We start from the raw sequence: 17,659 nt of genomic DNA, 5'->3' as shown, positions 1-17,659 counted from the left end.
GCTATGTACATTTTTCCGAGACCGGTACTCGGACTGGGTAATGTTTCTCGTGAAGTGCGAAAACTGGATTCCACGGACAGTTCCTATCTTACGATATCCAGCTGATGCCATCCCAATGAATTAGCATTTACATTTTATTTACATGTGATCTGAATTGTCACCAGTTAGCCTCAGTAGACTACTGACACAGATGAGATAACGAGAAGCGGTGGGAAATACCGTGCCAGTGACCCCCCTCGCATCGCGAGCGAAGTAAACAAACACGCAAGTATGACTGTAACATCGTCCCGTACGGAAACCGTACAATAACGCGGTAAAAAAAAATGATTCTAATATTATCACTCTCATATTCAACATACGAATAGAGGGATGTTGTCACCAAATAATTTAATTCACGATATTATCATCCTCGAAATTATTATTATTATTATTATTATTATTATTATTATTATTATTATTATTATTATTATTCCTCAACGGTTCCTGGCACTGTCACGTTGATTAATATCGTCATTATTATGCGGGATGCAAACACCAAGTGGTTATTACTGTTATTATTATTATATCCCTCTCGTGGTTATTATTATTATTAATTAATAGGTGACCCAAGATATTATTATTATTCACGTCACTTAAAAAGGTTATTATTATTAATGGACCGGTCACTTCCGCCAAATTATATATTAAGATATCGGTCGCAATTACAAATTAATTCACTGATCAACCAACGACATCATTACAGTTATTATTATGACAATTATTATTATTAATCCGACCGCGGTGATTTAACATCGTCCTTACATTGTTATTATTATCGGTTGCATATTCTCAATTAGATTCCCGTTTAACATCGTTATCAACGCTCATTTAATTAAGGCGGTCCAATCCTTTATCTGCAATATTTATTATTATTATTATCACGACATCATGATTGTCCCTCGCTCGTCATTACAATGAATACAATATACGACCATTTATGTGGAATCTGAACTCTCCTTATCCTTAGATCCGTTGTACCTCAACGAACAGCTGTGCAGTCTATTTATTTCGTACATGCTGTCACGGGTTCGAATTCTACCCGCTGCGTAACTCAGTATTTCTCTGTGACACTGCCCGTACATTTTACACTCATATCAATATCCTAAGTGTCTCTCGTACGGAATTTATTTTTCTCTCTATCTCAATATTCCTCGATTCATTTATTTATTCCTCACAGAATTATCAACTGACTTATTTATTCATTTCGGACATCGTACGACCTTTTATTATCTGACTGCAAATTCTTTCACATTTTCTATCTCATTTGGATCTATGCCTTAGTTCATTCTCCACAAATAATCGTAACATCTTGAAATTATATTTACCAAAATTTGACAATCATGGTCTCGTAATATTAGCACTACATGTTCCGGCTAATGAATCGCAACTTCAAAACGCGACATTTATACGTAAAAAAATATTGGACCGTAATTTAAACCACACGTTCATTAACATGTACGGATTATTAACACCGATCTACATTTCAATATTATTAATCGATCAAATTAAATTATCACGCACTTTAATTCCAAATTAAAACGACCTCCCGTCATTAAATGATTCCCAATAAACTCAACACTTGATCACATAAATTATTATTATCCCCGAATCATATTTAAAAAAGAAATATCTTCTTAAAAAAATAGTTATATTATTTATTTATTATTATTATTATTTAAAAAAATAATATTTTCGCCTGTAATACGGTAGTCCACTCGTAATATGTTTAACGCATAACCCCTTTTACAAATTCAATTTATTCTGGCACTAATCACTCCAGATATGATTTACTTGGAAATATTATATTAATCGCATCTCACAAATTTAACAACTTCACTTTGAAAATATGACCATATTAATTTCAACAAAACACACTTGGTATGGCGAAGCTGGATTTTCCTTCCATGTCATTAAATGGCTCGTTAAAATGACAAAACATAAAAGCACATATCGGGTCTTATTTAACTAGCATAATCAAAATCAAATGTAAAGAAAATTATCGACTACAAAGAGAATATGAATGCATGCATGACTTAACGTACTACACTATATATACAAATTTACATCTCCAACAAACTGAATACCTAAAAGACCCGATTATTTACATTATTATGATTTACTACTGTCCGTGCTACAAATTTAGGATGGGGTCGTTAAGCGACCCATCTTGTTACAGAAGGTAACCAAGTATAATCAAATTATTCCCATTTTTCCCATCACGATAACATTTCCCAAATATATTTTACAGTTTAGTACTCATCTTAGTTATCGGTATTCCATTGCAGCTTTGCAGACGAGAGGCTCCATCCAGCCCCTCTCTGCGTTTTACTCCTCCATCCTTGATGGCGTAGTTTCACAAAAGATTTCCTGGCACATTATTATTTTACACTCATATCTTGATTACCACAAACCTTCACCATTTACTACGTTAACACTGTATACTTAATTTGGATACAACAAATTTCTAATCCTAGACCCAAGAATTTAATATATTTACACTATTTAATCTTCGTCCACCTACCGCACAATGGACCTGGACACGTACGACGAGGTGTCAACTATTACGCCCGTCGCGATACGCCCGATTTATACGGCATTCTTGACGTGTTCATTACATCGGTTCGGTATAGCTAAGTACAGGCTACTACTTCCTTAAAGTACTGTTCGTCACACAGTCTATTATGTACGTACTTATGGTGATATATTTTATACTACTCTCTTGCAGGGTAATTACTTTACGTCACTGATTATTCATAAATAAAAAACACTATCCTACGTTAACTATTTCCAGATTTAACATGTTGCTTGAGCGCGATCACACTTTACAAACACTGGCGGATGCTCGCGCCATTAAATGACTGTACGTCCGTAGAATTCTAAGTTACCGGCGACCAACAGTTCAACTCCCGATATTCAATTCACGTGTGCTGGCGACCGTCAATTCAGCTCCAACGATTCAAGACAAGTGGCTGGCGACCGTCAATTCAGCTCCGTATATATGGATGAAGCCTTTTTCCCGCGGATTTGTTGACGTCATGCCCCTTAGGGAGGGGGTGGATTTTTAATATCGGTACTTGCACTCCGAATTGGAAGTTAAAATTTACATCAAATTAATCCACTCCGCTAGCATATCTGCTGGATAAAATATGAACTCCAGGTGATCACGGATTTAGGAGATATGGATGGATTTCGCTCCTCACATTTCGCGCCTTTGTAAGCGTCCCTGACAACGTGGTCTTCTTTCAGCCAATGAGATTCAAGCTGTCCGGTTTCCAAGAAATCCAGCTTTCAATTTATTTAATTTGCCAATAAGTATTGATTATTTTTCCATGCATGACCCCTAATAAATTCATTACATTCATCCGCGTACTCATATTAATTTATTACTGAATACTTTTGTAGTTACGAAAATATCTCATCCATCATTCCTTAAGATGGTATCACTGAGTCTCCCATCAAATTTTTACTATTGGCCGGCAAGCGGTCACGTGATTTAAATCTCCACCTGCTCGAACTTAGGCTAGCGAACGTACACTCAGCCGCTGTAATTTTCCATGAGGTCATGGAATTTCCGTCCTACCAAAAATATCCCAAGGTCTTACTCATGTGGTGAGTTTTCTTTGTATGACTCTCCCCCTTCCTCTTTCTGACCAAGACTTATTTGTGGACTCTGTATTTCCTTGTACGCCAACTAATGATATTCCCTGCTGTGAAGTAGCTAAAAGTTGTCGTGTTGAGCTAATCCGTCAGGCTCCAGTCTGTCGTCCTTCCTTCGCTCTGATTTCGACATTACCTAAACGAAATATTTTCAAATACACTCCTCTGTATTTCAATAAATGTCTCATATTATTTTACCGATCAAATCATGATTGATTATGGGCCTAAGTCACTCGGGTTCAATATATATTTTAAAGTTAGACTTAAATACACCTTAAGTTTTAAAAGTCGTGTGTGGAGAATAGTAGGTACCCCTAATGACGCTTTTCGTTTTCTGTACTAGATAACTCTACGTGGATAGAACAAGATAGGCTCTTTAATTGGTTGAGATACTTTATACTCTATAACGTGCTCTGTTGGTAGCACAAAGTACGACTCCTTCATGTTCTTCAAGCAATCTACAGCGCGATCAATATGAACGTGCGTGTTCTCGACCTGAGGAATGTGGTTCACCCAATACAGCGCATTCTTCTTCTTCTACCGCTCTTCCCACATGTGTGGAGTCGCGGGTGAGAACTGTGTCCCACATGTGGATTTGGCCCTGTTTTGCAGCCGGATCTCCTTCCTGAAGCCGACACTGTATGGAGGTTGTAATCACTATTGCGTATTTCTGTAGTGTAGTATGCTGTATGAATGTGAAGAGGAAAGTGTTGTGGCAAACGCAAACACCCAGTCCCTGAGCCAGAAGAATTATTCATATGCGATTAAAATGCCCAACCCCCCGGGTCTCTCTCAACCGAAGGTCCTCAACGCTGATCATTCAGTCAAGGACATTGAAAATAGAGCGCATTAGCCTACACATCTTAATTCAAACAAATTAAAGTGCCTATTTAGCTCTGTCAAAGTGGGATTAACCGACACATAAAACGTACAGCAGCACCAGAGTGACCTTTTAAAATGGACTATGGACAAACTAGGTCTGCCGTGAAACATGAGAATTTTTCAAGGACGAGTTCTTGCATCGTCTGGTTTGAATGGAAACAAACATTCAAGACTTAGTTTAAGAAACGACTTGTGACTGGAACCGTTGGCGGCTTATATGCAACAGAGAATAAAGCGCGTTCAGCACAGTCACCTCGTGCTGTAGCGTAAAGAGATGAAATGATGACTGGGAGTCCTCAGAAGCCCACTAACTCACCCACTGAAGAGGTCCATGTGAGAAGGAGTGATGGAGGATTTTGAAATTCGAACCGAACCGGATTACAGTTGAGACGTTGATATGGAAAAGGTAGTAAAACGTCATAAAAAATTGAAATTTCGTTCTTTTTCATGGAGAAAGTAGAAAACGCTCATTGCAATGAGTAGATTTGCATCTACGATTGACGCAAGCTTAAACCTGTGTTGAGTCCACGAGGTTTGGCATGGAGAAGGTATAAGTGGAATTAGGAATAACCTTTGCCATTTGTTGACAGTCAACTGCGTGTAAACCTTGTTTATAGCTGTTATAGTTCGTCATAGTTATATTTTGGTTGCCAGAAAGCCTGATAAACCTGTTCAGTTCCAAATGGCAAATCGATATTGCCAGCAACTTCACATGACGTTCATACCACTTCTTTGTCTTTATAAATGACGATTACGTGTGTTCAACAATGGGCCCAGGAGAAGTTGCAGAAATTATCAGAGAGGCTAAACATTTTCAATAATTTCCTGTAATGATGATGTCGTCTGGGGATTTTTGAGACTTCGCGATGGAATACAAGTGATGTTTAAATACTCAACAACTCTGGATAAACCCTGTGAGCTGTATAAGGATTTCCAGAGCTGAATTTCCATCACTCAAGACAAGGCAATCATTCAAGGAGAACCGAGGAAGGATCATAACATACTCAAAAGGGGGCGGTTCTATCACGCCATCAAAAACATACAGTCCTTACAACTACTTGTAGGACCAACCATCAGCGAACAGAAAGAAAATGAGTTATTAGCCACTCCGAATTTCTTCGACGAAAAATGTCTTGCGTTTTACGTGAATTTGTGTTTCAATCATACACGTTAATTGACAAACTGATTAGACAGTGATTTTTAACAATGTGTTTTATTGCATAATTTATGCCCGAAACATAATTAGCATAACTTTTGTGTTAAACTGATAAATGGATAACTTCTTGATTTTTACATGATATTTGTTCATTACAACCAGCTTCACATTGCTATTTTTTTCTTCTCCTGTAAAATTCACTTTTTTAACCTACTACCCTCCTCATGTCTGTGACTCTGCTGTGCAAGACCTCGAATAGTCCTACAAGGACTGATGTTTGCATATGGTGGCAGATCGTTGTTTGGACCCGTCTTTGTTCATCATTTCTGATGAGGCATGGTTTTATCTGGCATGGCATGCGAACTTCCATAATGGCAGGCACTGTGTGACCGACAATCGAATTCAAATGCATGAACAACTGTTTCACGACCAAAAAAGTGGGGTGAGCGGTGTGCGGTATGCTGTGACTGTCGCATTTGTTATTGACCTAACATACCACGACTCTACACTCAATATTGACGGCAACCTGGGCTTACTGAAGGACATGTATCCGTTATTGACGGAAGAGCGCCTTCTTCCAGATGGACAGGACGACCTTTCTTTCGTCTGAGTTCTTTTGCTTGTGTTTATTATTTATTTGCTGCCTTATGGACAGACTTTTCGGACACCGATGTCATCAGACATGTAAATATGCCCCATTCATTTCAGGAGGAAGGAACTTACAAACAGAAGGCCCATATGATTCATTACTGTAGTGTCAATAATGATGTAGATATTTGAAATGAAACAGGTCAGAGATTAGAAAATATTCCTGAGTATATGGTAAGAGTTACAACACATTATTTCCCGGGAGCCAGCGGTAAGGAAAAGCACTACCGTCAAAAATTATCATAACCAGGAATATAACCACCGGCATTCAAGGCTATATTAATTGGCCTAAAATAATAGAATAGTGCCGATAAACTTAAACAACAAGCATCATCAAAATTATGGGATATTCATTTCTTCGTTGTTGACGTCCATCATGAAGTGGTAATAACTTTACTATCTTAAAATATTAAGTAAACTAAGTAAAATAGTAAGCAACAATAAGTGCAGTGTCACAATTTGAGAGTTCTTTATTTCCTACAGATGGATTCTATTGTGCAGGCGTAAGATATGTACTCCATTAATCTTCACATTTTACGAAGGCATTGAATTCTGCCTCACCTGGTCCATTCGAATATTATCTACGACAAAGTTGAACCATAGTCTGAAGCGTGGATTGCACGTGTCTGGTCTGATGAACAAGTCGTATTCAAATTCAGAGATGAGATCTACCCTGCCCAAGTTCCCTGAAACAATATGAGAAAAATCAACAATTGAAAATGAATTCTCGATTCCGTAACACATACATCATATGAGGCTATTGGTATCAAAAGGAGCAATCTTCACCCCACTTTATTTTACAGTAGGAGTAATTTTGTATCTAATGTAGTTATATTCGCTCTACCTGAATAGTTTTTGTCTTATGTGTACAGCGAATGGGCTGTGTGAGAAATAATCAAAGAGAAACAAGCATACTATTAATAGTTAATTATATATTTTAAATTTAATGTTGTAGATTGTCCCATTTGATACAAACCGAATGATTTTCGCCCATTTTTCTCTTTTTGATATCAACGTGCATGGATATTGCTCCCTCTGATAATAAAATACATAATTGCGATACCTACACTCCTTATTTAAATATAAATGCCATTATAATATTATTTATATTCTTCACACTAAACTGAAAGTTCAAAAATGACACTGAAAGGTAAGTTCATACAATATTGTTACAAAAGTGACAGATAATATTATTTAGACGAAAAAACTGAAGACATGACAACAACATGAAACACATTATATTTTAGATTTGCAGACATTCTGTCTACCAATACATTCATTAAAGGGGACAATAAAATCTTAACATAGTGTATTCAGTGTTAAACATAATATTTTATCCTTCAGATAGTAAGTAAAACAAAGGAAGGAGGAGACATTTGTAAACTAAGGATAACTGCTGTAATAAAATGATGTGTAATTTTGGACATATCTATTTCAACAAGAAATGTAGAGATATATAATTTTTGAACTGCACACCAAATTCTTTGATTTGGGTTACAGAACTAAAGCCAATGATGAACACTGTTCAGTACTCAAATATGAATAAGACCATTAAAATAGAGTTGTCGTTGTAAATAATTTCACACTAAAATCATGCTGCAGATTCTCTCCGCCTTCATCTCCTCTTTCTGCACTGTGTAGCACATCTACATAGTATCGATGCTCCGGAAGCGTTTTCCAGACTTCACCGAAATGTGATGACAAAAGCTTCGAAACGTCTGCGGTTTATTTCAGAATCGGGGAAGGTTTTCTTTGTGATGAAAATGGAGATGTTAGTGTCAGTACCGTACACTGTCCCCCCCCCCCTTAGTTTTACTCGTTTACTTGGAGCAAATTTGAAGAGCCGTGATAGAATTAGCTTCAGAACAGCCTCTATGCAGGAAACTTTGCGCTTTTACTGTTCTGAACATGAAACTTGTTTTGATATTGCTTTCCATCATGTTTTTAATTTTCTGGCCACCTCCTCCTCTGCAAGGGAATTACTTCCTCAGTATTTTAGCAACAACTGATTTCCATTCCCTTTGATCGCGGGTCAATTTGCTCGGTTTTGTGGTTGACACAGTTGTCAAGTTTTGCGGCATCGTACCCATCACAGAACACTACGAAGAACGTTACAGCTTGTTTTGATAACATAACATATTCGTGCACCTTCATATAGTTTCAAAACACCGAAAATACCTCCAATATAAGAACAAATCCGACAAATTAGCAGGAATGTCTCACTTTATAACTCCAATGATCCACTATGGCAGCTCTCACTTGAGCGGAACGGAAGGAGCTGATTTGTTGTTGTGGAGATTGTCCCACTTGATTCCAACAGATGGCGGAGAATGTTCTGTTTGAAAGCAACGTTATACCTCCATGTCCTGAAACGATGTGATTTTGTTCCTTTTTGCAAAAAGAAACATAGCTTAGTAGACGGCAAGTAGTACAATGCAATGGTGTCAGTAACTCAATTTTGAAGAAAATTGGAGATTGCTCCTTTTGATACGAAATATCCTCATTTGTCGTCTGTACTTCATGATGCTCGGGTGTTATATTTGCAAGCTTCAGTCTTATACATCAATCTCCATTTTGGTGTTCATTCATAAATATGGAAGACATTCTTTTTAGTCTCGACTTAGTTAATATAACAGGGGCTAAAGATCCACATGGGTCGACGCCCCGAACAAATAATATTTTATTTTTTAGTTAATATAACCTTTAAGTTCTTACAGTCTGTTGAGCACAATGTACAAAATGTATGAAAACACTATACCGTATCTGTGTACGAAACCCAATTTATTTAAAACAGAATTACACGTTTCGTTCGAAAAAGACATCCTCAGATTCGATCAAATCCCTTTTCTAGCATGCGCTTATATGTACGACATTGTTTATGTTGCGTAAACATGCCAATGATCATGAAGGGGTGATATTATTAACAAGGGTAAAAAGTATACGAATGAAAAAAGACTGTGTTCAAAATTTCTGTAAATTCGAAAATATTGTCTGAACGTTTCTTATTTCACGTCCGACGATCTACGTCCACTTACTCCATCTTCTGATAATGTTCCTGTAGAAAAAACATGGAATTTTGTTTATGATAAAACACTTTCTTTGACAAGTATATTAAAGTGTTTTCAAAATCTTTGTATTTTATGTTCAACAGACTGGAACAACTTAAAAGTTATATTATTACTGGCGTTGCGCAATAAAACTTCTTTGAACCGGAGCGTAATGTGTTCGTGACAAATTATATTACATAATTCAAACAGATCCTTTTACAACGAAATACAGCTGTCACGTGATTGAGTAAAACCCCGTAGAGCTCATCTGCTCGAGCCTCATTAAGTGCTCTTTTTCTTCAATATCTTACCACTTGCGCTTCCTCTGTAACCCAAAAACTCGAACCTGAGGTTTAAAATGACCCAAAAAATTACTCTAGTGACCACAAGAACTTAGGAAACATCAATATTTTCTTAACTGACAGGAATTCATGGCACTTGACCACCAAAATGGGTCGATCCAACCACTGTGCGAAGGCTGGAAAAACACCACTCTCTCCGAGTTCAGTTGACGTTAACACACGACGTAACTGAGGACCGATAGTCAAGCGTTTGTTCTACCACCACAATTAGCTGATATCACAGCAGTTCTTCGTATCAGTTAACGACGATAGATTTTAGGTATGAAAAGGAAAGAATTCGGGTTTGAGTCCCGCCGGTGGTCACGTTTTCAACGCCTTCGTTTTTGTATAACTTTCCGAAGGGTGGTTCATATCCGTTTTCATCTTATTTTGATGATGATGTTTTCAGAAAGAATAATAAAAAAATTAATAATAGTAATACCATAAAACTAGCCGGGTCGAGTGGCTCAGACGGTTGAGGCGCCGGCTTTCTGACCCCAAATTGGAAGATTCGATCCTGGCTCAGTCCGGTGGTATTTAAAGGTGCTCAAATACGTCAGCCTCGTGTCGGTAGATTTACTGCTATGTATGAAACTCCTGCGGAACTAAATTCTGGCACCTTGGCGCCTCCGAAAACCTTAAAATATTAGTTAGTGGGACGTAAAGCTACTATTATTATTATTATTATTATTATTATTATTATTATTATTATTATTATTATTATTATTATTATTATTATTATTATTACTTTGGAGAAAACTGGAACAGCTGAATCATTTCAAGTATTTAGGATTCCTATTTTCACGGTGGTAATACAGTAAGTGAAGCTGAATCAAGGCTTAGCAATGCTAAAGCAATGCGCTTGTAGTTGCATTCAATGGTATTCTGTAGAAAATAAGTCAGCTCCCGGGCGAAACTATTTTTATTTTGCTGTACATGAATAAAAGTAGTGTGAACCCAGGATATCTTAATCATATTTTAAATACAGCACTGAAATGTGTACAGCATTTATCAAGTAGGCCTAGATGATCCCAGGCGCACGGCTCTTTGGCTGCATGATCAGCGTAGTGACTTTCGATTCAGAGGGCCTCAGGATTGACTTACCTCCGTCTTGGGAATTTTAACCGTGATTGGTTAGCTCAGTGGTCGGGTGTTGCAGTTCATTGTAATTCCCATCTTCATTTACACAGAACATAACATCATACTACCAACCTCTACAGAAATAGGCGTACTTTATGTTTTGTTTTTGCTGTTTGTTCTACGTCGCACCGACACGGGCAGATCTTTTGGCAACGATGGCAGAGTTCAGGGCTAGGACTACGAACGAAGCGACCGTGGTCCTAAGATAGGTAAAGCCCCAGAATTTGCCAGGTGTGAAAATGGGAAAGCCGGGCTGAGTGGCTCAGACGTTTGAGGCGCTGGCTTTCTGACCCCAAATTGGCAGGTTCAATCCTGGCTCAGTCCGGTGGTATTTGAAGGTGCTCAAATACGTCAACCTCATGCCGGTAGATTTACTGGCATGTAAAAGAAATCCTACGGGACTAAATTCCGGCAGCTTGGCGTTTCCGAAAACCGTACAAGTAGTTAGTGGGACGTAAAGCAATAACATTACCATTAAAATGGTAAATGACGGAATACCGTATTCAGGACTGCTGAGAGTGGGGTTTCTAACCTCCTGAATGCAAGCTGACAGCTACATGAGTCGAACCATGTAGCCATTTCGCTCGGTGATATTGAATACATCTCTCGATGGCGTCACGAAAGAGATGCAGGCGTAAAACTGGTCTTAATCCGCCTAAATGTTGATCTCAAATAATTGGAAAGAGACAGAAGTTGGACGATTACGAGCTCAGATGTAATGAACACTGAGCAGCAGTATTTATCTACAGCATTATATTCCTACTGAGTATTGAAATGATTTCTTCGACTGGTTGAAAACAACGAGTAAAGTGTGAGAAAGAATCTGCAGGGTAGTAAGGAGTGGTTTCTATAATGTGACTGTTCGGAATTAAACACAAACGTATTCTTAAGCCCAGCTAAACAAAGTTTGATGTTAGCAGCAGCTGTTCACTTTGAGAAATGGATTCGCATTAGCAAACCCATAAAACCACAGCAAAGACTTAATTGAGGAGTAGAAGAAAGTTCTAAAAACAAGCATTAGTGTGATTTCAAAAGAGTGGGGCTAGAAAAAGGAAACTTTGTCAATTACTTAACGTCGGTCTGGATATTAGGGACGTGAATGTCACCTGCCAAACGGAGGTCGGAGACATTAGTTGCTGCTTGTCTTGGACAAGTGGTGTATATCACCAATGTACAGTTTGCCCCAGAGCAATGGAGCTGTTATTGTGAAGAGATAATATCATAGAGAAATTCAATTATGAACCAAGATGGTTGAGGATTTGTAGCAAGAATATAGCCATCTTCGTTGCGGACTATGAACACCCATGAAGGAGCAGAACGCCAAGTCTCCCACTATTCATAACCTCGGCAGTTATCGGGATTGAGTAATGAATTCCATGCCTGACCACGTGCGGACTAACACGTTAGAGTTTATCAGAACTCTTTTTGCTTTAAGTGTGATATTACAGATATACGGAGAAACATTCCGCTACAGCACTGTGTACACCGAGACGAGGTGGAGACTAAGAACCTAGCTGAGCAGCAGCTTGAAATTCTGCTTCCGGGAGTTGAGATTTTGAACACTGGGCGGGTAATACTACGGGGCGTCAATTCTTCCAATACATAATGAAGTAATACATGTAATACAATGCCCAAAATGTCAAAATATCAAAACAAATAAGATGATGGAGCCAGCTAAGCGAATAGATCGTTATAACTCCGGAGGAAATGAGGACGTTCCTTGGATTACGCTTGTGGATGAGGTATGTCCACCTGCTATCGTTGCATGCAACTGAAGTGGCAACGCTATTTTTATACGGAAGTTGCTCGCAGAGATATGAGTAGCGATGTTATTTGAAACCTAGTACCAGAAAATTATTTTAATTTGGTGATAGTGCAGCCCCGTAGTTCCGCTCCTTGCCTGCGTGCTCAGCATCGTGACGTTCAGTTCAGAGGATTCCTGGTGTGATTCAAAAGCGGGCCGGAGTTTTAGATGTTTCCAGTTAACTCATATTGTTCGGGGTATGGGTATATGTGTTAATACACTCATCCGCAATTGCACACGACACGTCACGCTGCCGACCACCACAGAAACGCCAAATAGTAGTGAGTATATCCCACCACATGAAGGTGGCTTTGGGGTAGTCATCTAGCCTTAAAACATGGACAAGTCCATATGTGCCACACGTTTGTACCCGTACCCGCCCGTATTTTTGGAAAAGTGGCAGAAGAAGAATACTTCGACCCCATATAGACGCGTATTTATTCATCGGCTACAGTTCATAATAACCAATGAGGCAGCTGTTAAGTCATAGATAGGTAGACAATTTGTTGAGCTGGGTTTATACTGGTTACTGCGAGAAGTTCCTTGGTTATATCTGTGAACGTTTTGGCACCAGCGAGTAACTCGGCTTCATCTGGTCTTGGCACTGCACGACAATGATAAGAATGCAGGCTTGGCACTCAATGTGCTATAGCCCCGAAGAGTAAGATCATTATATCAATTTCTACGATAATACGTTTTTACGGGTCTTCTTGGTTTATTCAAAAGGAGAATTTATTAGTAAGAAGAACAGGAGCATTATGCTCAGCTGAGTCATGCCTGATTTACGAGTCTTAGAGATCATTACTCATTTGATCACTAGTAACAACGTACGTTTATTAGTTTATATTCATTTTATCCTAAGATAACATTTGTTTCAAGACCATCGTTGAACGGTACAACTGTCCCTTAATGCTATACTAAGTGTGTATAAATGCACGAGCACCAACACCACTCTAAAGCAGGTAACATGAAGGCGTCTATCACATGCACCTCATTCCCAATGCCACTGAACAAAGCATAAATCACGCACACACACAAACATACCGAACAAAGTGTTTATCTTCAGCCACTTCACAGTATACTAACATGAATATTCCACAAAAACATTTAATTCTCTACTTAAGTGCATCAATCAATCACAGAGAAAGTTTTAACCTTCTTATAGACACGGAAATGTTCTTCCTACCTTCTGTCTTCTCTCCCTTGACGTCTGTTCATCTGAATATTCAGATTCTTAATTCCCTAGTTGTGAAAATTAAAACCATTTGCAGTACGTTGCTGAATCCCTCGTGATACGGAGCCAATAAAGCCCCTGAGATGTCCTGAAGAATGGCGTCGATGTTTCCTGCACAGCGGGGGACGGGTCCCCAACAGTTCGGGGTGGCCGAGGGGAATTTTGTTAGGTGTAAACATATGATCTCCTACATGTGTTCAGTAAGACTTCCATTCATGGACTTAGTGGGCCACAGTAATCGCGCAATATCCTGGAGGTATTCCCCAAAGGTGTCTGCAATATGATGGTAGGAACTCTCCTGCTGGAACAACCCGTGTGCAACGATCCCCTTTGGAGGGACAACCACTGGATTGGCAAACCTGTCCAAGTACCATCGAGCAGTTATTGTGACCTCGTCAATCACTAATGGCGATTTCACACGAAAGCCAATAGCTTCCCTGACTGTAAAGCTTGGTTTTGGTCCCCTGATTATCTGGACAATAAGATCTACGCGGCCACTCTCCCCTGTACGCCGTCGGCGACGATCATTGCGGTCAAGATAAAGGCACTACTCATCACTAAAAGACAGCACAATGCCAATCCCGGATTCTGCATGGCCATCCCACATACCAGGATCGAATCACACGTCTGCATTAATGGGATCAGTGGAATACTTGTTGTAAGGACACGGGATTGTGAGCAATCTCTACCCAACACTCAAATTTCAGTTTCTGTTATTCGGGGATCTCTCCGCGACATCCGAATGAGGCGCCATTGCTACCGCACTGTTGTCCATCGGGTTGGTCCAGTCCTAATTTTCTGAGAATGTGTTCCTTCATTCGACCACTGAAGCGATACACATTGTACAAAAGGCGAATTTCGGTCAATACGTGTGGCTTTGGCCCGCACGAGTAAACCACTCTCACACACACCAATTATCTGGCCCCTCTCAAACGATGATGACTGTACAATCTATCAGTGGTCCCTACCTCATTATAGAAGAGATCCTCACTGGAACTATCTGTGAGTAGGTTTGCATTATGTTTCAGAGAATTTTAACCGAGCACACTAAGAAAATTTTAAACAAGCCTCGGACATATGGGAGTCATACTCCAATTTGACAGGCGTGGGACTCCTTAGAAACTTGGCGAACGAAATGTAATTCAGAGTGAACTATCGATATTAATGGGGCTTATGGAAGAAAGGAGGTAGAACTTGTTGAGTCAACAAAGAGAATGCGTCTGGATGAGTTAGGTAGGAGTTAATAACATTTGGGTGAGGGGAGATAACGAGTAAGGTACAGGAGATTATAAATTGTTATTGACGTTTGTTAAAAAGGGAAGGGCAGAGTGAGGAGAAGGACGGTTCAGCAGGAATACTATTTCACGCAACATGGTTTCTGTTAGGCACCTAAATGGGGGAATGATGTGGATAGATTGGGCAGTTCGAGAAATTAGGATGATAATTGTCTCAGCCCATTCACCACGTTAGGGTGCAGATGAGGAAGAAGTTAACAAGTGTTATGAGGCAAACTGTGACATCAGAGCGGGGGTCAATAGCAACGACAGGATATTGCTACCGGGCGATTTCAATGCGAGATTTAGAAATAGAACTGAAGGATACGAAAGGGTGATTGGTATATGTGGGGAAGTTATGCAAGCTAATAGGAATGGTATGCTTTTGCTGGACTTCTGTGTTAGTAGGTATTGGATTAGCAGTTAAGAATTTATTCTTCAAGCATAAGGCTATTCACGGCTACACATGGGAGGGTTGGGCACCAGACACATAATGTATTATATCATATCCGATTAAGGATTTAGGTAATCTGTAAGGAACGTGCGGGTATTCCAGGGACCTTTTGATGATGCAGACCACTCTTAAATCTGTAGTAAGATAAGTATCCCTAGGCCTAGGATATAGGAAGTCAAAAATACCTGCAGACAAATAAGGGAAGAACATTTTCAGCACGAGGATATTAGACAGAAGTATACGGACATGATTAGTAAAACGTTCTAAACAGTGGACAGTAAGCAGGCTCAGAATGTAGACGGAGAGTGGGCGACGTACAGGGATGCTGCGGTAGAAACACCAAGGCAATACCCAGGAACAAATACATAGAAAGGTGACGTAAAAAGCCAATACTTTGGTGTAATGATGAAGTGAGAGCAGTTTATAAACCTAAAAGTGAGGCTTGCCATAAATGGCTCCAAACAAGGGCTGATGCATACAGGGAATTGTACGTAGACCAAAGAAACAGAGCAAAACAAGTAATTGTTAAATCAAAGACGAAGTGATGGGAAAATGTCTGTAATAACCTGGAAAGTCTAGCTCGAGCGGCAGGGAATCCTTTATGGACAGTAATAAAGAATCTTATAAATGGATTGAAAGTCAAAATTATTAGTAGTTTGTATAAATCAGGTGAACTCATAATATATCACAGGAAATCACTGGACAGGTGGAAGGAATATTTTGAAAATCTTCTGAACACTTAGGTAAATCTTTCTGGTGACGTCACAACACAACCGACCTCATAGGGAGGAGGACAATTATGTTGGTGTAATTGTGCAGGAGATTGTGGAAGGAATGGTAAATAAATTTCATTGTCAAAAAGCAGCAAGAATGAAATTAGACCTAAAATGGTGAAGTATGGTGGGAAGGCAGGGATGAAATGGCCTCATACAGCAATTAGATTACTATGGAATACTAGTAAAATACATTCTGATTGGACAAGGGCAGTGAATAAACCTATATATAAATAAGGGACAGGAAGTGTTGAAACATTTGTCGAGGTATATCATTGATCGGCATGCCAGACAAGGTGTTCAATGGCATTTTGGAAGAGAGGGTGCGATCAGTGGTTGAGAGAAAGTTGGATGAAAATCAGTGTGGTTTCAGACCACAGAGGGGCTATCAGTATCAGATTTTCAATATTCGCCAGTTAATTCGAAAATGCTACGAGAGGAATAGACAGTTATGTTCGTCACTGTCACGAGAGAAAATATGTTCTCGATACTGGGGGACTATTAGATTAAGGGAATATTACTGAAGGGAATCAAACGCAATTGGGCTGCGGTGAAAATTGATGGCAGAATGAGTTATTTGTTCAGGGTGCTTACAGGGGTTAGACAAGGCTGTAATGTTTTACCTTTGCTCTTCATAATTTTCGCCGATCATCTGCTGCCAGGGAGGGATTCAGGTGGGTGGAAATACAGTAAGCAGTTTGGCCTATGCCGACGACTTTTTATTAGTGGCAGACTGTGCTGAAAGCCAACAGTCTAATATCCAGGAACTTGAAAACAGGTGAAATTAGTAATGGTATGAAAATTAGCTTTTCCAAGACTAAAATAATGTCAGTAGGTAAGTTGCTTCAGAGCACTACATGTCAGGTTGGGATTAGTAAGCTGGAACAGGTAGTTAATTTCCATTATTTAGGAATTATGATACCCAGAATGGTAGGATAGTAAGTAAGATTGAATCAAGTTGCAGCAAAGCTAATTCATTCAGTTCACAGTTGTGATAAACATCTATACATATAAAATAAGAGTTTTGTCTGTACATTGCTCAGAATTTGAAAAGAATGGTATTTCTGTATCGGTCATGTCCACAGTAACAAGAAAATGCATTTTTTACTTTTCCGTAATGTCTGTCTGTCTGTCTGTCTGTCTGTCTGTCTGTCTGTCTGTCTGTCTGTCTGTCTGTCTGTCTGTCTGTCTGTCTGTCTGTCTGTCTGTC

The 17,659-nt window shown here is 39.2% G+C and overlaps 1 protein-coding gene across 1 annotated transcript in view; it reads right to left on the bottom strand.

The window, feature by feature from the left end:
• LOC136863589 (cytosolic carboxypeptidase 6) overlaps nucleotides 1–17,659 on the bottom strand; it is a 1,034,988-nt gene that overhangs the window by 935,857 nt on the left and 81,472 nt on the right. The window contains exon 3 of the mRNA XM_068226007.1: nucleotides 6,944–7,068. Coding sequence (XP_068082108.1) covers nucleotides 6,944–7,068 — 125 coding nt within the window. The remainder of the gene's footprint in view (nucleotides 1–6,943; nucleotides 7,069–17,659) is intronic.

The sequence above is a fragment of the Anabrus simplex genome, chromosome 2 (genome assembly GCF_040414725.1).
Source record: "Anabrus simplex isolate iqAnaSimp1 chromosome 2, ASM4041472v1, whole genome shotgun sequence".
NCBI lineage: Eukaryota > Metazoa > Arthropoda > Insecta > Orthoptera > Tettigoniidae > Anabrus > Anabrus simplex.
The sequence above is the reverse complement of the archived record's forward strand: the minus strand, read 5'-3'. Positions and strand labels throughout refer to the sequence as shown.